The 27816-nt window shown below is 43.2% G+C and overlaps 1 protein-coding gene across 20 annotated transcripts in view; it reads right to left on the bottom strand.

The window, feature by feature from the left end:
* The window catches only part of LOC124117292, a 121137-nt gene extending 98502 nt beyond the window's left edge, over positions 1–22635 (bottom strand). For 11 of the 20 annotated variants that reach the window (XR_007222825.1, XM_048402126.1, XM_048402118.1 and 8 more), the window contains exon 1: positions 22059–22635. Coding sequence is in view for 19 of the 20 variants with exons in the window: in XM_048402126.1 (XP_048258083.1) it covers positions 22059–22451 (393 nt within the window). In the remaining variant the exon portion in view is untranslated. The remainder of the gene's footprint in view (positions 1–22058) is intronic. The other 9 variants (XM_048402122.1, XM_048402123.1, XM_048402127.1 and 6 more) reach the window with 2 other exon arrangements.
* Positions 22636–27816: the final 5181 nt, after the last annotated feature.

The following is a 27816-nucleotide window of genomic DNA, read 5'->3' as shown; positions in this document are numbered from 1 at the left end:
CAGCCATGTTTGATTGCAGCTTAAAAAGAAGTACAAATTAAACTGTCTGACACATGAAGTAAAGCCGTGGTCCATGTCCTGTCTGACACTTGAAGTGAGTGAAGCCATGGTCCATGTCCTGTCTGACACATGAAGTAAAGCCATGATCCATGTGCTGTCTGACACATGAAGTGAAGCCATGGTCCATGTCCTGTCTGACACATGAAGTAAAGCCATGGTCCATGTGCTGTCTGACACATGAAGTAAAGCCATGGTCCATGTCCTGTCTGACACATGAAGTAAAGCCGTGGTCCATGTGCTGTCTGACACAGGAAGTGAAGCCATGGTCCATGTGCTGTCTGACACATGAAGTAAAGCCATGGTCCATGTGCTGTCTGACACATGAAGTGAAGCCGTGGTCCACGTGCTGTCTGACACATGAAGTAAAGCCATGGTCCATGTGATGTCTGACACATGAAGCGAAGCCATAGTCCATTTCCTGTCTGACACATGAAGTGACGCCATGGTCCATGTGCTGTCTGACACATGAAGTAAAGCCATGGTCCATGTGCTGTCTGGCACATGAAGTAAAGCCATGGTCCATGTGCTGTCAGACACATGAAGTAAAGCCATGGTCCATGTGCTGTCAGACACATGAAGTAAAGCCATGATCCATGTGCTGTCTGACACATGAAGTGAAGCCATGATCCATGTGCTGTCTGACACATGAAGTGAAGCCATGGTAGATGTGCTGTCTGACACATGAAGTAAAGCCGTGGTCCATGTGCTGTCTGACACATGAAGTGAAGCCATGGTCCATGTGCTGTCTGACACATGAAGTGACGCCATGGTCCATGTGCTGTCTGACACATGAAGTGAAGCCATGGTCCATGTCCTGTCTGACACATGAAGTGAAGCCATGGTCCATGTGCTCTCTGACACATGAAGTGAAGCCATGGTCCATGTGCTGTCTGACACAGGAAGTAAAGCCATGGTCCATGTGCTGTCTGACACATGAAGTAAAGCCGTGGTCCATGTGCTGTCTGACACATGAAGTAAAGCCATGATCCATGTGATGTCTGACACATGAAGTGAAGCCATGGTCCATGTGCTATCTGACACATGAAGTAAAGCCATGGTCAATGTGCTGTCTGACACATGAAGTAAAGCCGTGGTCCATGTGCTGTCGGACACATGAAGTGAAGCCATGGTCCATGTGCTGTCTGACACAGGAAGTAAAGCCATGGTCCATGTCCTGTCTGACACATGAAGTAAAGCCGTGGTCCATGTGCTGTCTGACACATGAAGTGAAGCCATGATCCATGTGCTGTCTGACACATGAAGTGAAGCCATGGTCCATGTGCTGTCGGACACATGAAGTAAAGCCATGGTCCATGTGCTGTCTGACACATGAAGTAAAGCCATGGTCCATGTCCTGTCTGACACATGAAGTAAAGCCGTGGTCCATGTGCTGTCTGACACATGAAGTGAAGCCATGATCCATGTGATGTCTGACACATGAAGTGAAGCCATGGTCCATGTCCTGTCTGACACATGAAGTAAAGCCATGGTCCATTTGCTGTCTGACACATGAAGTAAAGCCATGGTCCATGTCCTGTCTGACACATGAAGTAAAGCCGTGGTCCATGTGCTGTCTGACACATGAAGTGAAGCCATGGTCCATGTGCTGTCTGACACATGAAGTAAAGCCATGGTCCATGTGCTGTCTGACACATGAAGTGAAGCCGTGGTCCATGTGCTGTCTGACACATGAAGTAAAGCCATGGTCCATGTCCTGTCTGACACATGAAGTAAAGCCGTGGTCCATGTGCTGTCTGACACAGGAAGTGAAGCCATGGTCCATGTGCTGTCTGACACATGAAGTAAAGCCATGGTCCATGTGCTGTCTGACACATGAAGTGAAGCCGTGGTCCATGTGCTGTCTGACACATGAAGTAAAGCCATGGTCCATGTCCTGTCTGACACATGAAGTAAAGCCATGGTCCATGTGCTGTCAGACACATGAAGTAAAGCCATGGTCCATGTGCTGTCTGACACATGAAGTGAAGCCATGATCCATGTGCTGTCTGACACATGAAGTGAAGCCATGGTCGATGTGCTGTCTGACACATGAAGTAAAGCCGTGGTCCATGTGCTGTCTGACACATGAAGTGAAGCCATGGTCCATGTGCTGTCTGAGACATGAAGTGACGCCATGGTCCATGTGCTGTCTGACACATGAAGTGAAGCCATGGTCCATGTCCTGTCTGACACATGAAGTGAAGCCATGGTCCATGTGCTGTCTGACACATGAAGTGAAGCCATGGTCCATGTGGCATGTGCTGTCTGACACATGAAGTAAAGCCATGGTCCATGTGCTGTCTGACACATGAAGTAAAGCCGTGGTCCATGTGCTGTCTGACACATGAAGTAAAGCCATGATCCATGTGATGTCTGACACATGAAGTGAAGCCATGGTCCATGTGCTATCTGACACATGAAGTAAAGCCATGGTCCATGTGATGTCTGACACATGAAGTAAAGCCATGGTCCATGTGATGTCTGACACATGAAGTAAAGCCATGATCCTTGTGATGTCTGACACATGAAGTAAAGCCGTGGTCCATGTGCTGTCTGACACATGAAGTAAAGCCATGATCCATGTGATGTCTGACACATGAAGTGAAGCCATGGTCCATGTCCTGTCTGACACATGAAGTAAAGCCATGGTCCATTTGCTGTCTGACACATGAAGTGAAGCCATGGTCCATGTGATGTCTGACACATGAAGTAAACCCATGGTCCATGTGCTATCTGACACATGAAGTAAAGCCATGGTCCATGTGATGTCTGACACATGAAGTAAAGCCGTGGTCCATGTCCTGTCTGACACATGAAGTAAAGCCGTGGTCCATGTCCAGACACATGAAGTAAAGCCATGGTCCATGTGCTGTCTGACACATGAAGTAAAGCCATGGTCCATGTGCTGTCTGACACATGAAGTAAAGCCATGGTCCATGTCCTGTCTGACACATGAAATTAAAGCCGTGGTCCATGTCCAGACACATGAAGTAAAGCCATGGTCCATGTGCTGTCTGACACATGAAGTAAAGCCATGGTCCATTTGCTGTCTGACACATGAAGTGAAGCCATGGTCCATGTGATGTCTGACACATGAAGTAAACCCATGGTCCATGTGCTATCTGACACATGAAGTAAAGCCATGGTCCATGTGATGTCTGACACATGAAGTAAAGCCGTGGTCCATGTCCTGTCTGACACATGAAGTAAAGCCGTGGTCCATGTCCAGACACATGAAGTAAAGCCATGGTCCATGTGCTGTCTGACACATGAAGTAAAGCCATGGTCCATGTGCTGTCTGACACATGAAGTAAAGCCATGGTCCATGTCCTGTCTGACACATGAAATTAAAGCCGTGGTCCATGTCCAGACACATGAAGTAAAGCCATGGTCCATGTGCTGTCTGACACATGAAGTAAAGCCATGGTCCATGTGCTGTCTGACACATGAAGTGAAGCCATGGTCCATGTGCTGTCTGACACATGAAGTGAAGCCATGGTCCATGTCCAGACACATGAAGTAAAGCCATGGTCCATGTGCTGTCTGACACATGAAGTAAAGCCAAGGTCCATGTGCTGTCTGACACATGAAGTGAAGCCATGGTCCATGTGCTGTCTGACACATGAAGTAAAGCCATGGTCCATGTCCAACACATGTCCATCATCACCAGGTAGACAGGGTATAGATCTGGGCTGCATCTGTCTGCCAGTTGCCGTGGATACTCATCTGCCCGGATCAGGTGTTGCTCAGGTCAGATGACTCAGGCCAGGTTGTCTTCCAGGTACACTCAGTCCATGCATCCTGAAGCAGCAGGAACATGGTTACTACTGTTGCAGTTAAACCAACAACAGTCACCAGCATCTTTACCATACAGTACAAATAAACACACCGCACCATTCTGCATCATCACAGTCCTGCATTCACCATTTGGAAACTAAATATTCTCACTTCAGAAAAACTTTTATTCCAGTAACCATGACAACACATGTTGTAATTTCCTCATCACCAAACTCTGTACTTCAGCTTACCCATGACACAGCAAAGAGATGATGCGTTTGATAATTTGGCAAGAAAATGCACATCTCTCAAATACAACATGTTAAATTTCCAGCCCACGTATAAAAAATGGACGCAACACAGTTAATAACTTCCTCATTGTGTAGGGACGTCATATCTCTGTGAGGAACTGGCAATGAGCGAACTGACTGTGTACCTTACGATCAAACAAGCCAACAGCTTGCACACTGTTTCGTGAAGCTGCCTCTCACACCGACAGGGAGCACGGCTCCCAGTCCCAGCTCTTCATGCTAACCTCCTCACAAAACTACAACACTCAATTTATGTTTGCGGAAAATGCAGATTACAGACCAACAATCTTGAAATACTATACCACGTGTTCACCCAAACCTACAAAAACCTCCAGGAACGATTTCCATAAAATACATGACACATCTACCAGCTCCCAGCATGCCTTGCAAGAGATTCTAACATGGCCAGGTCTCTGTCTGACAGCCTGCCGCCATCCATGACAGGGATGACTACCTACTCCCTATTCACTAGGGGTGTCATGATAAATCAAAATATATTGCTATTGGTTAGCACTTAAAGTCAATAAATCGATTATTAAATCAGTTTCCGATCAATAGTATCGATTTCAGTTAGCAATATCGATAGTTTCGATTGCATTTACCATATCAATAAAATACATGCAATGCTTTTCAAATTTGGTTTTCTTTTGATCATGAGTGGTAGTTATTTACACATGGTAATGTGAAAGTTTCTTTTTCTTAAATTATTAGGGTAAAGAAAAAACAAATCAGTCATATCTCAAACTTTACTTTTTATTTGTTGTTATGGTTATCACATTCAAAGGAAACTTCAGTTCCAAGGTTAAATTCAACTCTAAAATCCATCTAAAATGATACACTGAAAACTATCGATATGCATCGCAATAGTTGCTTGCAATATCAATAGTTATCGCAATAGTTGCTTGCAATATCAATAGTTATCGCAATAGTTGCTTGCAATATCAATAGTTATCGCAATAGTTGCTTGCAATATCAATAGTTATCGCAATAGTTGCTTGCAATATCAATAGTTATCGCAATAGTGATTTCCAGACCAATAGTCACCCCTACTATTCACTTGTACATACTGCCCTGCCTTTAAAAAGGAGCAGTGTGTCGCAGGAACACAATGGCGCCGTCCAAGCCAATATCTCCCCCCTGATGTGGTCGCCATTACAACATGGCACTCTTCCCAGGAAACTAATACAACATGGCACTCTTCCCAGGAAACCAATACAACATGGCACTCTTCCCAGGAAACCAATACAACATGGCACTCTTCCCAGGAAACCAATACAACATGGCACTCTTCCCAGGAAACCAATATAACATGGCACTCTTCACAGGAAACCAATACAAAATGGCACTCTTCCCAGGAAACCAATATAACATAGCACTCTTCCCAGGAAACCAATACAACATGGCACTCTTCCCAGGAAACCAATACAAAATGGCACTCTTCCCAGGAAACCAATACAACATGGCACTCTTCCCAGGAAACCAATACAACATGGCACTCTTCCCAGGAAACCAATACAACATGGCACTCTCCCCAGGAAAGAAGTCCATGCTTGGAGGCATATCCTATCTACAGCTGACCATGGTGCCTTTGTACAAAGCGATCTTACCGCTAAGGTGATTGTAACTCCCATACCTTAACATAGACTTACAACAGTCGAAAAGCTAATGTTGTTAGTACAACGGCGCCCGAGTTGGAAATTGGCAATATGTTCAAGATTGATTAAAAAAGACCAAGAAATAAATGATAGATTATGATTCATCTTGAAAAAGAACAAAAATATTAATCTTAAGCATCGTTTCCCTGTTACCTTCATGCAAATAAAAATAAATAAAAAACAACACAATATCGACATCTTACAATTGGACCTGTATTACCGCCTTAAAACGTTCATAACATGCTTTACTCAATTCCACTATCCTGACAAATACATTATATTGAACTAATGTGATTGGAAAATAATCGATCACATTTCTTAATTGATTCATTACTTGGTTGGAACCTGGAACTGCAAACTATGAAATCCATGAACTGGAATCAGAACAACAGTAACCATGACAACGAAGTCTGTTATTCCGTGACAGTGTCCAGCGGTGATGTATTGGTCAGTAGAACGCTGGACAATACAGGTAGATGCCCACATCAATCATCAACTCACAGAATCTAGAAGTACGATATCTTACAACTGGACCTGTATTAGGGCCTCAAAACTGCCAAACTATGAAAACCATTAACTGGAATCAGTAACTATGACAATGAAGACTGTCATTCCGTGACAGTGTCCAGCTGTGATGTATCGGTCAGTAGAACACTGGACAATACAGGTAAATGCCCACATCAACCCATCAACTCGCAGCATCTAGAAGTACAGATGATGACTTTCTATGAGTGTGTCAATGTGGTTTTGGCTCTGAGAGTCTGTATTACAGTGATAAACTCGATGAACAGGACAATATTACAGAATTTGGTCCCAGGAAGATGTCTTGTAACCAGTTTCAGCAACACTGGATGACCATTAGGAACTACCGGTACATGTCATGTCCGACATGAAACGTCTTTCGTGACAAGATCTGACACACATGCATGCACGGACACACTCACACACACACGAAATTACTCACACACTCACTCTTTCACCCACTCAACCCAGATACCACCTCTCACTCACTCACTCACTCATACACCCACTCAACCCCGATACCACCTCTCACTCACTCACTCATACACCCACTCAACCCCGATACCACCTCTCACTCACTCAACCCCGATACCACCTCTCTCTCACTCACTCACCCACTCAACACAGATACCACCTCTCTCTCACTCATCGGCTCCAATCATGATCCTGTATTTCTGTACATCTCCTCTTCCCTACAAACATCACTGTCCTCGTTTCCTTCCCCCATCCATTGTGCCCGAGCCTGGGATCTTCCTGAGGCAAGGGACTTAACTGACTATAAAAGTCCAGTTTCCACACTTGCCGAACTAGGTTGGAATACCGGAGTAACATTTTGGCTGGACTAACAAATCTATGCATGGTCAATTAAACAAACTAGACATCGGGTTAATAAACAACATACATTTCAACATGCAGATTTTGGTCGACTGCAAGATTTGCAAAGCACGGGTACCGTCAACTGGGTGTCGACAGCTATTTTGCAAATCTTTTCATGTATTTTATCAAGGTGCTCAAGTGATTTGTTGCACTTCATGAGGTAAGAATAACAATATAGATCTTGATTATCAATCAGATCATCTTAACTGGGCGCCACCATTTTGTTGGCGCAAATGCAGGTGATATGAGAGATGGAAGCTGATTGGTCAATAGGAGGGGCATATAAGGGATATAACTCGTAATAGCCAGTTGTGGCGCTACGACTGAGCCTGGCGTCAAGGGTGGAGGGTGAACTTATATATAGTTAGTTGACTCTCTTGCCTTGGGAGTCTCACATTATCTAACACTACATTATACTGCCTGTCTGGGGGGACTCAATGACCAACTTCTGTTGTGCAACTACTTGCTTCAGCACCACCGGCGCCATCTGCCTTGTCCAAGAAGGTATTGATTGGATGCCACACTCTTCATCAGACCAGAGAACCAGTCACCACAGACACAGACACCCACAGACCAGAGAACCAGCCTCAACAGACACCCACAGACCAGAGAACCAGTCACCATAGACACCCACAGACCAGAGAACCAGCCACCACAGACACAGACAGACCAGAGAACCAGCCACCACAGACACCCACAGACCAGAGAACCAGCCACCACAGACACAGACAGACCAGAGAACCAGCCATCACAGACATCCACAGACCAGAGAACCAGCCATCACAGACACCCACAGACCAGAGAACCAGCCATCACAGACACAGACAGACCAGAGAACCAGCCACCATAGACACCCACAGACCAGAGAACCAGCAATCACAGACACCCACAGACCAGAGAACCAGCCACCACAGACACCCACAGACCAGAGAACCAGCCACCACAGACACCCACAGACCAGAGAACCAGCCACCACAGACACCCACAGATCAGAGAACCAGCGACCACAGACACCCACAGACCAGAGAACCAGCCACCACAGACACAGACAGACCAGAGAACCAGCGACCACAGACACAGACAGACCAGAGAACCAGCCTTCACAGACACAGACAGACCAGAGAACCAGCCATCACAGACACAGACAGACCAGAGAACCAGCCACCACAGACACCCACAGACCAGAGAACCAGCCACCACAGACACCCACAGACCAGAGAACCAGCCACCACAGACACCCACAGACCAGAGAACCAGCGACCACAGACACCCACAGACCAGAGAACCAGCCACCACAGACACCCACAGACCAGAGAACCAGCGACCACAGACACCCACAGACCAGAGAACCAGCTTTCACAGACACAGACAGACCAGAGAACCAGCCATCACAGACACAGACAGACCAGAGAACCAGCCACCACAGACACAGACAGACCAGAGAACAAGCCTCAACAGACACCCACAGATCAGAGAACCAGCCACCACAGACACAGACAGACCAGAGAACCAGCCACCACAGACACCCACAGACCAGAGAACCAGCCACCACAGACACCCACAGATCAGAGAACCAGCCACCACAGACACCCACAGACCAGAGAACAAGCTATCACAGACACCTCCAGACCAGAGAACCGGCCATCACAGACACCCACAGACCAGAGAACCAGCCATAACAGACACCCACAGACCAGAGAACCGGACACCACAGACACCCACAGACCAGAGAACCAGCCACCACAGACACCCACAGACCAGAGAACCAGCCTCAACAGACACCCACAGACCAGAGAACCAGCTATCACAAACACCCCCAGACCAGAGAACAAGCTATCACAGACACCCACAGACCAGAGAACCAGCTATCACAGACATCCACAGACCAGAGAACAAGCTATCACAGACACCCACAGACCAGAGAACCGTCCACCACAGACACCCACAGACCAGAGAACCAGCTATCACAGACATCCACAGACCAGAGAACAAGCCACCACAGACACCCACAGACCAGAGAACCGTCCACCACAGACATCCACACACTGAAGAACCAACTACCACAGACACAAGACCCCGACAGACCAGAGAACCAGCCTTTACAGATACAGACCAGCGAACCAGATCACAGATACAGACCAGCGAACCAGATCACAGAATCATCGTCCACGTGACTCTCCTCAGTGATCTGTCTGTGAGTTTCACAAGTACTTTGAAAGGCAACATCACTTTGTGTTTTTTAACATGTAAGATGTGTGATCCATTTCCGTCGAAGATTCAATGGGAGACAGGCACCTCAGACCTTCCGTTTCACAGCCGATCCCCGTATTGATTGTAACCGAGGCTGAAGTGTGAAATTGAGGACACGATTGCTTCTGGAGGTTTTTTTAAGAATGATTATCGGGATTTGGGGTATCTCATGCTGATGATTTTATCTTGTCTGTTTGAAATGGGTTCAATCATGTCGGAATCGACAGTTCTACAGTCAGATAAACACACTGTGCGCATTACCCTGACGCTGCTGGGGAATCTGAATGCCAATATTAAAGGAACAGATTGGAAATTAGACCCAAAGTTTTTTGCAAAAAAGTCACAAAGAAATTGACAATCAAGGATTGTGCTGTGATCAGCTGTATTGTCTTAATATACCATGACAACCAGACTAGGTCGTATTAAACACAAATTTCACAAACCATAGAATTCTTAGAACAAATGAAAATGTCAGATCCAAAGCATTAATTGTCACTGATTACAGTGTAACTCCTCCCAAATACCTCTGTTGAAGTGAGTGAGTGAGTGAGTGAGTGGGTGAGTGGGTGAGTGAGTGAGTGAGTGAGTGAGTGAGACCAGAATTGGGCTTTAGACATTGTATCCATCTGGGAAATCGAACCTGGCGCTTCAGCATGGCGAGTGAACACTTTAACCACTTGGCTACCTGACCGTCACTCAGGTTTAGTCACCATTCAACTCTCTCAAGAAGCAGGCAGCTGGGTGTGTGGCTGAACAGGCTGGCACACTTGCTTGTCCAGAATATTTTGTAGCACTAGGCCACTGAGATAGCATCTCTTGGCATGACACGGGTGTGGATCGAACCAACACCCTTCCACTCTCCAGACAGACGTTCTGCATACTGCACCACGGAGGCGTTCTTCACCATTTTAATAGGCTCACCTGACGTAATCCTGTACAATATATTGGTTTGGGGTGTGACTGGGAATGGGTATCAGAGGTTTAAAGTGTATCACAATATTTTGCAATGAACAAGACCCTATTGTGATATGTGTCATGACATATTGTATAATTCTATGTTTGTAATTCAGAAGCAATCTGATATATTAAGGTGTGAACTGAAGCTTATAACTGCATGACTGTAACTTGACCTTGTAAAGAAGTATAGCTTATAACTGCATGACTGTAACTTGACCTTGTAAAGATGTATAGCTTATAACTGCATGACTGTAACTTGACCTTGTAAAGATGTATAGCTTATAACTGCATGACTGTAACTTGACCTTGTAAAGATGTATAGCTTATAACTGCATGACTGTAACTTGACCTTGTAAAGATGTATAGCTTATAAGTGCATGACTGTAACTTGACCTTGTAAAGATGTATAGCTTATAACTGCATGACTGTAACTTGACCTTGTAATGTTGTATATATCTTATAAATACATAACTGTAACTTGACCTTGTAATATTGTATACCGCTTATAACTACATGACTGAACTTGACCTTGTAAGTTGTAATGTTGTATATAGCTTATAAAAACATGACTGTAATTTGACATTGAAATGATGTCTATATCTTATAAATACATGACTGTAACTTGACATTGAAATGATGTCTATATCTTATAAATACATGACTGTAACTTGACACTGAATTGATGTCTATATCTTATAAATACACGACTGTAACTTGACCTTGAAATGATGTCTATATCTTATAAATACATGACTGTAACTTGACCTTGTAATGTTGTATATAGCTTATAACTACATGACTGTAACTTGACATTGAAATGATGTCTATATCTTATTAATACATGACTGTAATTTGACATTGAAATGATGTATATATCTTATAAATACACGACTGTAACTTGACCTTGTAATGTTGTATATATCTTATAAATACATGACTGTAACTTGACCTTGTAATATTGTATACCGCTTATAACTACATGACTGAACTTGACCTTGTAATGTTGTAATGCTGTATATAGCTTATAAATACATGACTGTAATTTGACATTGAAATGATGTCTATATCTTATAAATACATGACTGTAACTTGACCTTGAAATGATGTCTATATCTTATAAATACATGACTGTAACTTGACCTTGTAATGTTGTATATAGCTTATAAATACATGACTGTAACTTGACATTGAAATGATGTCTATATCTTATAAATACATGACTGTAACTTGACCTTGTAATGTTGTATATAGCTTATAACTACACGACTGTAACTTGACCTTGTAATGTTGGATATAGCTTATAGCTACACGACTGTAACTTGACCTTGTACTATTGTTTATACCTGATAAATACACGTCTGTAACTTGACCTCGTAATGTTGTATATACATGATATAGTTTATAACTATACATCTGTAATTTGACCTCGTAATGTTGTATATAGCTTATACCTACACGACTGTAACCTGACCTTGTAATGTTGTATATAGCTTATAAATACATGACTGTAACTTGGCATTGAATTGATGTACATAGTTTACACTTCATACATGTGATAATTGTAATAATGTTGGATATAGCTTATAGCTACACGACTGTAACCTGACCTTGTAATGTTGTATATAGCTTATAAATACATGACTGTAACTTGGCATTGAATTGATGTACATAGTTTACACTTCATAATTGTCAGAGGGCATCTGGGACATGAAACCTTTGTTGCTTTAATATCAGGGAGATATTTACTATGATTCATAAATGAAAATGCCTTGTTGTCGTTGACCTTTCTGACCTGGCCATGTATTAATCTCACTATTTGACTAATACCGTTACATGCAAATTAGATTGCCGATCTGAGCCACTAGCTAACTATTTGCCAATCAATTTGCATAAAATAATCACGATACTTTCTCGTGGTGTATCGATCTATTAACAGTGTAACTGTAACTAGTTATATAATACGCTGAGGCAATAACACTCCTTGTCTCACACAGAACCTCAACATAACCCCATACGTCTCAAACACAAAAAGTGAAAACTGATTTGTTTTAAATGAAGCCCAACTGTCAGCAATGCATACAACAGGAGCCGGCTGCTGGGTAAACTGCCTGCATCACCTGGGGATGAGAACGGGATGCGGAGGGGGAGAGGAGGAGGGGGAGAGGAGGATGGGGAGGGGGGGCAGGCTTTACAGTTGTTAAGGAGATTACACCACCCTGTAACCTAGACTAGATCTCCCTCCTCACCAAATGTGGCAGGGAACTCCGCTAGTTTGGTCTTCACGGCGCCGGCGCTTCATGCTGCCTGGAATCTCCAGCAAAATAGGAACACTGGCCAGTTCCTCCGAAACTGTAGAATGTGGGAGACCTGAAATAACTGAGTTATGCTATGGATGGGTAGCGAAGTTTCAGCTTGAATAACCTCCCCGCCAGCGGGAGAGTATCATCTGTATCTCCATCCCTAACAGAGTTAGGTAAGCAGGCAGGCAGGCACGGTGATCAGTTCCATGTTCGCTGATAGGACGGGGGCTCTTGGTGTGTTTAGTCTTGGTGAAAATGAACAAATTATTCAGCTTTCAGAGTTCCAGCCAAACAATTTGGAGATTTGCTCGACAAAGTCAAATACCACACCTAAAGGAGGTAGACAGAAAACAAAATTAATATGTTCCACACTATCTTGTCTCACTATGAACTACCTATACCATTAAACTGAGGCAGGTCGACCTATACCATTAGACTGAGGCAGTTCTACCTATACCATTTAACTGAGGCAGTTCTACCTATACCATTAAACTGAGGCAGTTCTACCTATACCATTAGACTGAGGCAGTTCTACCTATACCATTTAACTGAGGCAGTTCTACCTATACCATTAGACAGAGGCAGTTCTACCTATACCATTTAACTGAGGCAGTTCTACCTATACCATTAGACTGAGGCAGTTCTACCTATACCATTAAACTGAGGCAGTTCTACCTATACCATTAGACTGAGGCAGTTCTACCTATACCATTAGACTGAGGCAGTTCTACCTATACCATTAAACTGAGACACTTCGACCTATACCATTAAACTGAGACACTTCGACATTTAAGGATTGACTGTGTAAATATACAGTCAATGCTTATAATTAAATTCGACAACGTAAAACATGTTTTATCTACAATAGTTTAACCCAAAACAGTTGCATATATCAAAACAGACAAAAATGACGACATTGATAAACATTCCAGGTGTAGGAATACATACAGTGGCGTGACATGAATCAGGTGATCGTTTAATTTATGCACATAACTTGACACGCCTACACAGTCAGTAGCCAATCAACGGAGAGTGGGATTAAAACAATGTTCATTTGACCTGTCAATTAAGGCAAGAGGCGAAAAGAACTGCAACAGTCAGACTGTAACGAACCGGAAGAAATATGTCCGAGAGAAGGCGGCAGTTTCAAATAACATGGTCATTTACTGCATGATTCAAACATTACTTCCCTGATTACGGTAAATCACAGTTGGAGAAATGCTAGTTATAAATGAAACCCGAAGACATGAAAGTTGAACCGGGGCGAGCGGGAAAAAACAGGCGAGCGAGCCTGCACGTTTGCTGTTTCATTCATTCTCGGCCTTCGGTTTCAAAGGGTAGTTTGGACAATGAATATGCATGAAAGTCGCTAAATGTCCTGTGCATGACGATACACGTGAGCAGAAAGGGAATTCCCTCGACTGTAATATTGGGATTCCCCGACATTCCGAAGTAATAAAAGTAGTGCGCCGTGGTGGGCGTGGCTTAATTTTTTACATTCATTGGGAAATGAATGCAATAACACGTGACCAATTCAGCTAATCAGAATGCAGGAATTTCCATGAACACAACGAAAATTTAATTATATAACATTAAACTGAGGCAGGTCGACCTATACCATAAAACTGAGGCAGGTCGACCTATACCATTAAACAGAGGCAGTTCTACCTATACCATTAGACTGAGGCAGTTCTACCTATACCATTAAACTGAGGCAGTTCTACCTATACCATTAGACTGAGGCAGTTCTACCTATACCATTTAACCGACGCAGTTTAACCTATGCCATTCAACCGAGGCAGTTTAAATGATGCTGATGAGACTTAATCCCGCATCTGTTTAAATACCTAGAAGCTCATAACAGAGTATGTACAATAATCACAGCAGCAATTTATCCAAAATCATTTGTGGCAACATTCTAATTGGTTACCATGGATACCAGAACACAATTGGAAGCATCTCGCCTTAATTTATTAAAAAATTGATAAAAGACAATAAAACTTGTGGCTGGGCTTCCAGGCTTTAGTTGGGGTTTTTTAGGGCGTGGCACCCATTCCCCCTTCATGCACATGGGACTGAAGCCAGTGAGGGGGGCGTCTATTTCTGCAGTTGACCTTTCCATTGTGTGTGGATGTGTTTATCCTACTCTCCCTACACTGATCCATGCACTCTCAATCAACTCGGTGATGGGAGAATTACTTGGCAAAATGGCAAATTCCTTTACCCTGTACGAAGTGCTGCACTCATTACTTCCTGGTCAGTCAAACAAAGCAAATCCCTCTCAATAATGCCTGTATTATTTTTGTCGATTTACAGGTAGATACCACATGTTTCTATTTATGGGAAGTTAAAGGTGAATACCATAATGTATTTAAGGATTCCAGGTAAACAATCAGATGGTATAGCCAGGTAAACAATCAGATGGTATAGCCAGGTAGACACTCAGCCAGGTAAATATTCAGTTGGTATAGCCAGGTAAACAATCAGTTGGTATAGCCAGATAAACAATTAGCTGTATAGCCAGGTAAATACCCAGCACAGCCAGGTAAATATCCCGCACAGCCAGGTAAATACCCAGCACAGCCAGGTAAATACCCAGCACAGCCAAGGAAATACCCAGCACAGCCAGGCATATACCCAGCACAGCCAGGAAAATACCCAGCACAGCCAGGTAAATACCCAGCACAGCCAGATAAATACCCAGCACAGCCAAGTAAATACCAAGCACAGCCAGGTAAATACCAAGCACAGCCAGGTAAATACCAAGCACAGCCAAAGAAATACCAAGCACAGCCAGGTAAATACCCAGCACAGCCAGGTAAATACCCAGCACAGCCAAGGAAATACCCAGCACAGCCTGGTAAATACCCCGCACAGCCAGGTAAATACCCAGCACAGCCAGGTAAATACCCAGCACAGCCAGGAAAATACCCAGCACAGCCAGGTAAATACCCAGCACAGCCAGGTAAATACCCAGCACAGCCAGGAAAATACCCAGCACAGCCAGGTAAATACCCAGCACAGCCAGGAAAATACCAAGCACAGGCAGGTAAATACCCAGCACAGCCAGGTAAATACCCAGCACAGCCAAGGAAAATACCCAGCACAGCCAGGTAAATACCCAGCACAGCCAGGTAAATACCCAGCACAGCCAGGGAAATACCAAGCACAGGCAGGTAAATACCCTGCACAGCCAGGAAAATACCCAGCACAGCCAGGTAAATACCCAACACAGCCAGGTAAATACCCAGCACAGCCAGGAAAATACCCAGCACAGCCAGGTAAATACCCAGCACAGTCAACTTAATACCCAGCACAGTCAGGTAAATACCCAGCACAGTCCGGTAAATACCCAGCACAGCCAGGTAAACGTGGTGTTTTGCCCAGAATGACTGATGTAAACCTGGGGACTGATTCACGGCTGTGGCTTTGATATTCATGTCACGATCTAAAGCTCAGAGCTGGAACACCATCATGACAAACTCTCCAAATCAACATTGTAAGCCTCAATGTTTAACATGTACCACCAGTGTCATCTCACATGCACTTACAGTCACATAATGAAGCATTTTCACAAGGGTGTCTGGTTGCCATGGTAACAAAGTAGATAACAGTTAATATGACCAGGATGCCCCCCCCCCACCCCCCCCCGATGGATGTACAGTGTCAGAAAGTGGTTAAGCTGCGTGCTGTTCCCGATGACCAACAAGTGTCGTCCACAAGGGAAAGTAGACACCATTGCAAGGACAGAAGAGCCCTAATCAGCCAGAACCCGTCAGTTGCGGTGAATCTTCTATCATAATCAGCTGGTGATTGATGCTGTATCTTGTGAACATTGCAGGGTTGTTGGTTGGTTAGTTTGTTGTTTAACGCTGCACTCAGGAATATTCCAGCTATATGACGGTGGTCTGTAAATAATCCCGTCAGGACCAGACAATCCAGTGATTGACATCATGAGCATCGATCCATGCAATTTGGATCGATGACCTGCATCAACCAAGTCAGCGAGCTGATCCCGTTTGTTGCCTTTTACGACAAGCATAGTCGCCTTTTACGGTAAGCATGGGTTGCTGAAGATCTATTCTACCCCGGATCTTCACTGGTCGAACATTGCAGGGACTGACTTAGGCTGTGATTCCGTGATACTCTCGCATAGTGGTCAGAGATATCGCATGAACATTAATTCAGCATGACTGAAAATAGTGTACATCTTTCAATAGTTTCATCCGTATTGACACTCTCATTTCCACCTACAAACATCGAAAAAGTTGTATTGCTTGAATAAAATTATCTACCAGGGATAATTCTAGGCCCACATTTTCAAATACAAAGAGGCATTTTAACATTGCGCTGTATGGGCGTACCACGGGAATATTTGAAATTTTCACATGAAGGGCCCATGTCAAAATATGTCTTGAGTGAACCCTGATCTACTGTATCTAAAAATGTCAATAAAAAACTAACTCGATAGTTTCTTCAATCGTCAAAAGTTACCCATGATACAACTGAAACCACTGATTACACTCAGTGCAGTATACTACCTAGAGCGCCTTACTGGTACCCATGATACAACTGAAACCACTGATTATTGTAAGAACAGTATACAACCAAGAGCGCCTTACTGGTTGGTACCCACGATACAACTGAAACCACTGATTACACTCAGTACAGCATACAACCAAGAGCGCCTTACTGGTACCCATGATACAACTGAAACCACTGATTACACTCAGTGCAGTATACAACCTAGAACGCCTTACTGGTACCCATGATACAACTGCAACCACTGATTACACTCAGTGCAGTATACAACCTAGAGCGCCTTACTGGTACCCATGATACAACTGAAACCACTGATTACACTCAGTGCAGTATACAACCTAGAACGCCTTACTGGTACCCATGATACAACTGAAACCACTGATTACACTCAGTGCAGTATAAAACCTAGAGCGCCTTACTGGTACCCATGATACAACTGAAACCACTGATTACACTCAGTACAGCATACAACCAAGAGCGCCTTACTGGTACCCATGATACAACTGAAACCACTGATTACACTCAGTGCAGTATACAACCTAGAACGCCTTACTGGTACCCACGATACAACTGCAACCACTGATTACACTCAGTGCAGTATACAACCTAGAGCGCCTTACTGGTACCCATGATACAACTGAAACCACTGATTATTGTAAGTACAGTATACAACCAAGAACGCCTTACTGGTACCCATGATACAACTGAAACCACTGATTATTGTAAGTACAGTATACTACCAAGAACGCCTTACTGGTACCCATGATACAACTGAAACCACTGATTACACTCAGTGCAGTATACAACCTAGAACGCCTTACTGGTACCCATGATACAACTGCAACCACTGATTACACTCAGTGCAGTATACAACCTAGAGCGCCTTACTGGTACCCATGATACAACTGAAACCACTGATTACACTCAGTGCAGTATACAACCTAGAGCGCCTTACTGGTACCCATGATACAACTGAAACCACTGATTACACTCAGTGCAGTATACAACCTAGAACGCCTTACTGGTACCCATGATACAACTGAAACCACTGATTACACTCAGTGCAGTATACAACCTAGAACGCCTTACTGGTACCCATGATACAACTGAAACCACTGATTATTGAAAGTACAGTATACAGCCTTGGGTGCCTTACTGGTACCCATGATACAACTGAAACCACTGATTATTGTAAGTACAGTATACAACCAAGAACGCCTTACTGGTACCCATGATACAACTGAAACCACTGATTATTGTAAGTACAGTATACTACCAAGAACGCCTTACTGGTACCCATGATACAACTGAAACCACTGATTACACTCAGTGCAGTATACAACCTAGAACGCCTTACTGGTACCCATGATACAACTGCAACCACTGATTACACTCAGTGCAGTATACAACCTAGAGCGCCTTACTGGTACCCATGATACAACTGAAACCACTGATTACACTCAGTGCAGTATACAACCTAGAGCGCCTTACTGGTACCCATGATACAACTGAAACCACTGATTACACTCAGTGCAGTATACAACCTAGAACGCCTTACTGGTACCCATGATACAACTGAAACCACTGATTATTGAAAGTACAGTATACAGCCTTGGGTGCCTTACTGGTACCCATGCTATGGCTGGCCCAAAGTATGGTTTTCCCACTGTCAGGACACCCAGCTAACAATAATCTTTTTGTGTATAAAACATGAAGTATTTTCTGGTACAACTTTAGGAGAAATCAGACCGATAACAAACGCTGAATGTTTTGTTCAGAAATTCCTTTTGGTGTCATGTTGTTGAAAGACAACATCAATACATCCTCTGACGGAATAATGAACTGATACCCACAGTGTTTTATAAATGATCAACACACAGTGAGGGGCGGTCAGGTAGCCTAGTGGTTAAAGCGGTCGCTTGTCACACCGAAGACCCGGGTTCGTTTCCTGACATGGGTACAATGTGTGAAGCCCATTTCTGGTGTCCTTTGCCGTAATATTGCTGGAATATTGCTTAAAATCAGCGTAAAACCAAACTCACTCACTCCATACAGTGAATCAGACCATGGTCATGAACCAATGCAGCAGACATACCAGTTTAGGCTTTTAAGCCTTGCACAGTGGATTAGTGGAAAGTTTTTTAGCTAGTTCTGCTTCCATGAAACAAAACTGTTTACTAAGATCATGATGACGATGATGATGATGATGATGATGACAATGATGATGATGATGATGTTTCCTTTTCTGCCACTTTTACTCAGTTCCAATTTTTAGCAAAATTGAAGCATACAGAACTGGTTCAGATCTAAAGCCCTCAAACTACTTGTCTCCCAGGATTACTGTCACTGAAACTTTACTTGTCCTCAGCATAATTCAGTAGTCTTGGACAAGTGGATTTTCATCGTTTCTGAAAGTTGCTTAAGGGTCCAAACTGAAGAAATATACATTGACAGTTTGGTGGATGCTGTGGAGCTGCCATCACCTCCTCCTCCTCATCCTCCTCCTCGTCCAGGGTATTGATTTCTCCATTAAGCAACAAGTTAGCCATCCTAACTGATGCATGGCTGATGATCATTCACTGGGCCAGCATCAGTATCAATTGATTATAACTTATTACTACATAAACTTGCCACCTGACCTACATCTGACACTTCACCTACATCCCCTTGACACATGTTGGAATACGCAGCATCGTTGTTGTTGCTGCATGATATGGACATTATCACACAGGCAAAAATACCAGCATTTTCATGTTGATAAAAAATGGTCACATACGTGTTGACAATACAAGTGAATAGCTTATAATATATATATGGTCAATAATTACAATAGAAATAAAACAATATTTTTCTTCAAATTGTTAAACTTCTTAAAATGTCTTGTGAAAAAAAACCACAGAGCAACAAAAAAGTGTACATAAGTTATTACACATCATAATGTCAGTGTATATATGTTATTACAATACATCATGATACATACTGCCGGTGTATATATCCTATTACACTACATAATGCTTGTGTATATATGTTATTACAATACATAATGCTAGTGTATATATGTTATTAGACTACATAATGCCAGTGTATATATGTTATTAGACTACATAATGCTTGTGTATATATGTTGTTACACTACATAATGCTAGTGTATATATATATTATTACAATACATAATGCTAGTGTATATATGTTATTAGACTACATAATGCTTGTGTATTTATGTTATTACACTACATAATGCCAATGTATATATGTTATTACACGCCATGTCAGTGTATATATGTTATTACAATACATAATGCCAGTGTATTAATGTTATAACACTACATAATGCGAGAGTGTATGTTATTACACTACATAATGCCAGAGTATTTATTTTATTACAATACATAATGATAGTGTATATATATGTTGTTACACTACATAATGCCTGTGTATATATATGTTATTACGATACATGATATCAGTGTTTATATGTTATTACACTACATAATGTGTATAATGAGTGTATATATGTTATTATAGTACATAACGGCAGTGTATATGTTATTACTACATAAACATGATAAAACCAGTGGATATGTTATTATGCTACATATTGCCAGTGGATATATTTAACAACACTTCATGATGCGTGAGTATATATGCTATTACACTACATAACGGCAGTGCATACATATCAGCACTCAATTTTGCACCTTATTTGGTCGCTATCGCTATAGCGATCTATTTTTGTATTCTGTGATCAGTTTTTTATGTCAGTTGCCAGCTTGCCCCTGGTATTAACTCAAGGTTTGCCACTATAATAGTTTTATCCTAAAAATGACAATGTGATGGAAGCAGTATGAAACAGTATGAACAGAAACTGCCTTAAGCATGTTAAGTTTTAAACATTCTGTTTAAACACGCAGCATTTTTACGTAGTCTTCATGTGTTTTTGTGTTTTTTTTATGTTTACAGGCATCACATTTACTACCAGCTCTACAATATTCATGAAAAGGCCAACAATTGTCAAAGTCTCCAGGCCCTCCGGCCCACCTTAAAAAAATCAGTGCAATGAGTCTGACTGTGAGCATGCTGAAAAGACATTTGATCAAAACAATCCACTGTTGATTAACTAAGATAATCTAGAAAATGCATCTAGAGAGTCATTGGAATTGTGATTAGTTACTACTCCAGCGTTTGCCTTGACAAAAACAGAATCTGACTTCTACCACAAGTGGATTTGAATTTATCAATAGAATTGACTTTGGTCCAGCAAACGTTTGTGTTGTGTTTGGTTGAAGCATGACTTAATTTAATTTACAGATTGTAAAGCTGGCTCCCTACATATGCTCTTGTCTGTCTAAAATACTCTTTTGCTCCTTTAAAAAAACATTTAGGAGCTAAATGGCTCCTGAAAAAAAAATATATTGAGGCCTGCATCTGATATTACACTACATAATCGCAGAGTATATTGTTATTATATTACATAATAGCATTATGTATTGTTACTATATTACATAATACCAGTGTGTATTACTACGATACTACATAACGGTAGTGCATACATGTGTTTGCACTGTATTATGCCGGTGTATATATATATGTTATTACACTCTATGACAGTGCACATATATGTTCTCATACAACATTATGCCACTGTATACATACGTATATGGTGTGCCCAATGTGGTCTTGGATAATTCTCGGGTGAATTTTGTGCAAGCATCATCACATGATTATCGTAATAATTATCCGTATATGAACATATTTTTATCAGATTAATGTGTGTAATTATAATGCATATTATTGTTTCCTGCACTTACCCCTAGTTTGGTCATCTGTTCATTGAGTGACTTAATCCATTCGTCCAAGAAGTCCGCAGAATGGTAATAGTGTAGATAGAACCAGTTTAGTGCAGTGTTAAACCATTGACAGGTCTCAATACCGGGGCCCTTGGGTAGGGCGGGTTTAGCACCGGCTTCCTTCACGCGCAGTGTCTCCGACGGCAGACGACGTTGCAGAGGACCCACGAAAGATACGAACGAGTTGATGACAATGACAATCACTGAACACCAACAAAACCAGCCTATCAACAAAATATCCAAGAAATGATCTTCCCATCGGAGCTTGGAGTACCAAGTTGCTGCCGCTTCCGCCATCTTGCTTGAGCTCTCCCCGAGTTTGTACCAAATGAGACGCAGAGTTATATCTGCCATGGTGTATTTTTAGAGGCAGGTTCGGCCAATCGGGCCCCCCTTGATGAAACCTGATCCCTGGCAGATGCACCTTCTTCCCATAAACCGCCAGGCAGCATTCACGGGCTGCGGGAGGGTGGATTTCGCCGAGCTAGCACGCGAGGAATGTTGTTAGTGTTTTCCCGTTTTCCGTGACGTATTATTTATTTCAGCCAATCAGCGGGTTCGGATAATATGAGCTAGGGGATTCCGTCAGGGGATGCCCTCGTGACGAGTTTGACAGGTGTTGTTGATACCGGCTCGTGCTCTAACGGTTTACCTGGCTGGCGATGTTAATTAATATCTCGCCACGATGCTCGCCGGCGTGTTTCGCACAGCTTAGCAGAACTGCCGAGAAAGCATACCCACCTGGCTTATAGTTTATTGGACAAGGTGTCACTGTAGATATCGATCAAGCATAGAAAATGGAAAAGTAAAGCGCTAATTGAACAGCTGATTCGGCCGGGTACTTTGAGGCGGAGTGCAATGCGTTTGTTATCAATCGGTGACGTCAGCACAGAACAATGTAATCGTCTTGTTCTAGTTGGTGAAATAATGTTTGAAATGTGAAACAAAAATGGAGCAGTGTTATGAAGTACAGAGAGGATGTATCACAGCCGGATTGTTAATTTCATACGTATGTTTTATGGCATCAGCTGATCACGTGATAATGTAATTACGGTTGAGGAAGAGACCGGAGCTTTAAAACGTACAGATTGTCCGAGACCATATATATATAACGTGTGTGGTGGGTCTGGTCTCGGACAATATGAGGAATTAGACGGAAATGATACTGTTTTGTTTATTTGGTGTTGTATTCCAGACAATCCCGTGATTGGTATATGAGCACCGTAACGTTCCACGTCGTCGAGGTACACGCGTCAACCACGTCGCCGAATTATAGTCCGCCCACGACATGCATATCCTGGGACCCTATCATGAACCACGACCTTTATCCTGACCCACATTCTGCATATCCTGGGGAGCTATCCTGACCCACATTCTGCATATCCTGGGGACCTATCCTGACCCACATTCTGCATATCCTGGGGAGCTATCCTGACCCACATTCTGCATATCCTGGGACCCTATCATGATCCACGACCTTTATATCATAGAGAGCTATCCTGACCCACATTCTGCATATCCTGGAGAGCTATCCTGACCCACATTCTGCATATCCTGGGGAGCTATCCTGACCCAAGACTTGCATATCCTAGGGAGCTATCCTGACCCACAACCTGAATATCCCGGGGAGCTATCCTCACCCACAACCTACATATCCCAGAGAGCTATCCTGACCCACAACCTTCATATCCTGGGGAGCTATCCTGACCCACAACATGCATATCCTGGGGAGCTATCCTGACCCACGACCTGCATATCCCGGGGACCTATCCTGACCCACAACATGCATATCCTGGGGAGCTATCCTGACCCACAACCTGCATAGACTGGTAACCTATCCTCACCCACAACCTACATATCCCGGGGAGCTATGCTGACCCCCAACCTGCATATCCTTGGGAGCTATCCTGAACAACGACCTGCATATCCTGGGGAGCTATCCTGACCCACGACCTGCATATCCCGGGGAGCTATCCTGACCCACAACATGCATATCCTGGGGAGCTATCCTGACCCACAACCTGCATATCCCGGGGAGCTATCCTGACCCACAACCTGCATATCCTTGGGAGCTATCCTGACCCACAATCTGCATATCCTGGGGAGCTATCCTGACCCACAACCTGCATATCCTGGGGAGCTATCCTGACCCACATTCTGCATATCCTGGGGAGCTATCCTGACCCACGACCTGCATATCCTGGGGAACTATCCTGACCCACGACCTGCATATCCTGGGGAACTATCCTGACCCACGACCTGCATATCCTGGGGAACTATCCTGACCCACGACCTGCATATCCTGGGGAACTATCCTGACCCACAACATGCATATCCTGGGGAGCTATCCTGACCTAAGACCTGCATATCCTGGGGAGCTATCCTGACCTACGACCTGCATATCCTGGGGAGCTATCCTGACCTACGACCTGCATATGCTAGGGAGCTATCCTGACCCACGACCTGCATATCCTAGGGAGCTATCTTGACCAACGACCTGCATATCCTGGGAACCTATCATGAGCCACGACCTGCATATCCCGGGGAGCTATCCTGACCCACGACCTGCATATCCCGGGGAGCTATCCTGACCCACGACCTGCATATCCTGGGAACCTATCATGAGCCACGACCTGCATATCCTGGGGAGCTATCCTGACCCACGACCTGCATATCCTGGGGAGCTATCCTGACCCACGACCTGCATATCCTGGGGAGCTATCCTGACCTACGACCTGCATATTCTGGGGAGCTATCCTGACCCACAACCTGCATATGCTAGGGAGCTATCCTGACCCAAGACCTGCATATCCTGGGGAGCTATCCTGACCCACGACCTGCATATGCTAGGGAGCTATCCTGACCCACGACCTGCATATCCTGGGGAGCTATCCTGACCCACGACCTGCATATGCTAGGGAGCTATCCTGACCCACGACCTGCATATCCTGGGGAGCTATCCTGACCCACGACCTGCATATGCTAGGGAGCTATCCTGACCCACGACCTGCATATCCTAGGGAGCTATCCTGACAAACGACCTGCATATCCTGGGAACCTATCATGAGCCACGACCTGCATATCCCGGGGAGCTATCCTGACCCACGACCTGCATATCCTGGGGAGCTATCCTGACCCACGACCTGCATATCCTGGGGAGCTATCCTGACCTACGACCTGCATATCCTGGGGAGCTATCCTGACCCGGAATCACTGCAGGTATATTGTGTCTTGGTTGATTGTGACTCGCTTTCGCCTGTATAGTCCATTAATTTTAGAATATTTCACGACATGTTTTTTTTAATTAATTCTCTTAAATGTGGGTCTCCAGCAACCCATGCTTGCCGTAAATGGTAACTATGCTTGTCGGGGGAGGCAACAAACGGGATCGGTTGGTCAGGCTTGCTGACTTGGTTGATGCATTTCATCGTATCCCAATTGCGTGGATCGATGCTCATGATGTCAATCACTGGTCCAGACTCGATATTTACAGCCCGCCGTCATTTGGCAGGAATATTGCTGAGTGCGGCGTTAAACCACAAACATACCAAACCAATCCCACCTTCTTATAAGCGATACATGACGGACACGCGGTAAAGCGAATGTGTGGATACCACGTGACTGCGTGTAACTGAGCGGCTTGCACGAGGTGCACGTGCCGAGCGGAACTGACTTGAGCACGTGTCATAAAGCTGAGGAGAAGACGAGATGTGCGACTCCGATACGGCGGTTTGCTCAAAATAGGTTTCTCAAAGTCCGTGAAAATCGCAAAGAAACTTACAACGGCGCGACGATTTTCTTTTTTGATTTGGTGAGCCGTGAAGAGAAAAGCAACCATTTTCTTCGAGGGCTACTGCAGCAACCCGCCTATATTGATGAGCAGACGATTTGTGAACAAACTGGTCAATTGTGACATTCTCATTTTTACGCGTTTTGCATGGTTCAAATGTGTAAAAGTTTTTTTTTTGTATATGTTATAATGTGAATGACGTCGGCGTAAAAGATATAACTTGACAAAAAGTCAATTTTAAACTAAAAATATATAGTTTTCACATCTCAACCCCACCCTTCTGTTTGTTATGACTAGGGATCCTAGACGATTGTGTAGTCTTGCCTTCTGATGAATAAGAGAAGACCACTATTAGATATAGCATTGAAAAAATGTTTCATCAATTTTTTTTTTCAAATATACATTCATTGCGGGATAAATTACTTCGATAGGTGTTGAGAATTAACTGTTACTTGCAAACTCCTCACAGCGATAGTACGTTCCCGGAGCTCTCTCTACTATCGCTGCCACCAGCCAAAACTCCCCACTGTGAATAGGTGGCCACAACCATGCTTGGAGTTGAACTCGCAACCGAATGACCGTTATGTTTACAAAACAAGTGACGACTGTCGTGACGCCGAATACACTTATCGCTGCTAAATTACTTTCTTCGTTTGTCAATTTGAATTTCTGTTTCATTAAAACTATCGTGTTATTGATATAGTAAGAATGTAAGGGAGAAGTTGGTTGATTTTCCGTTAGTCTGCAATCTCGAACCAATCTGATTATCAAAACAACAAAGTAAATTCATCTGGAAAACATGGTCAGTCGTAAACCTTTTCAAATTGAAATATGATGGCATTCCCAAAGACATAAACAAAAGTATAAACGTTACTACATATGGGGTTGGAGGGCAAATTTCAAGATTCCTGTAATTGCCGCGCCCACACTGGTGGCAGCGAGCTTGTGTTACTTGAATGAAAGGGGGGTAACTCTTGTATCTATCTGTTACAGTTGGCTTATTCACTCACCTGAAAAAATTACAAAATCAGATTTTAGTACCGAAATAATGCAATTAATCTTTTCATTAAATATATTTTCACCCCAGTACACAATAAGAATTTGTCTGAATAATGATAAAGCAATGTTTTTAGAATAATGGAAGACTCTGCACACACCACTGTATGGAGCTCAGGGGCGTCTGCTACACCAAAAAATGATATTTCCTTACAACTATTAATGAATGACTTTACTTAATGAATTCATTACACAGTGGCCTCAGAAGAATAGTATTTAGAGTTATATCCCCTTACTGTCTCGACAACTTATTTTATAGCAGTTCGTGCCTTAAGCACCTCAAATGAATGGAATATGAACTCACTGTTCCTTACTGGAAAGGTATGCAGATAATGTAGGACTTCACCACACAGTCTGGATATATTTATCTACCAAACTTAATAAAATAAAGTTATCATGGCTCACCAATGTGTGCATCCACTCACCAAACCAGTTACCACAAAGTGCAAGTTTTGAATATAAAACCGATGCGCAAATATTAAGGGTGTATATTTACATACTAATTATCATAATTACCATAAAATAGAAAGTAATCAATTTGAAGCGTTTCAAAGTGGTTTGAAGAGTAATAAAAGAATATGCATGTACGTTTTATGTAACTGATATTAATATATGTCTTTACATCATATGTATGTTTGTAATGTTTGGCCAAATATTTCAACATATTTTTGAAGGAAGTTGCAATCAATTAATTGACTGTGAATTTATCATTCATTTAAATATTCACATGCCTGTGTTTCACAAAATCCATCCAATGAAATAATTTGTTTGTTTGTTTGCTGTTTAAAGCCGGACTCAGCAATATTCCAGGTAAATGTCGCCGGTCTCTAAATACTTGAGTCTGGACCAGACAATCCTGTGATTGACATCATG

The sequence above is a fragment of the Haliotis rufescens genome, unplaced genomic scaffold, assembly GCF_023055435.1.
Source record: "Haliotis rufescens isolate VD_foot unplaced genomic scaffold, xgHalRufe1.0.p SCAF_24, whole genome shotgun sequence".
Classification (NCBI taxonomy): domain Eukaryota; kingdom Metazoa; phylum Mollusca; class Gastropoda; order Lepetellida; family Haliotidae; genus Haliotis; species Haliotis rufescens.
Note: the sequence above shows the minus strand (reverse complement) of the source record. Positions and strands in the feature narration are given on the sequence as shown.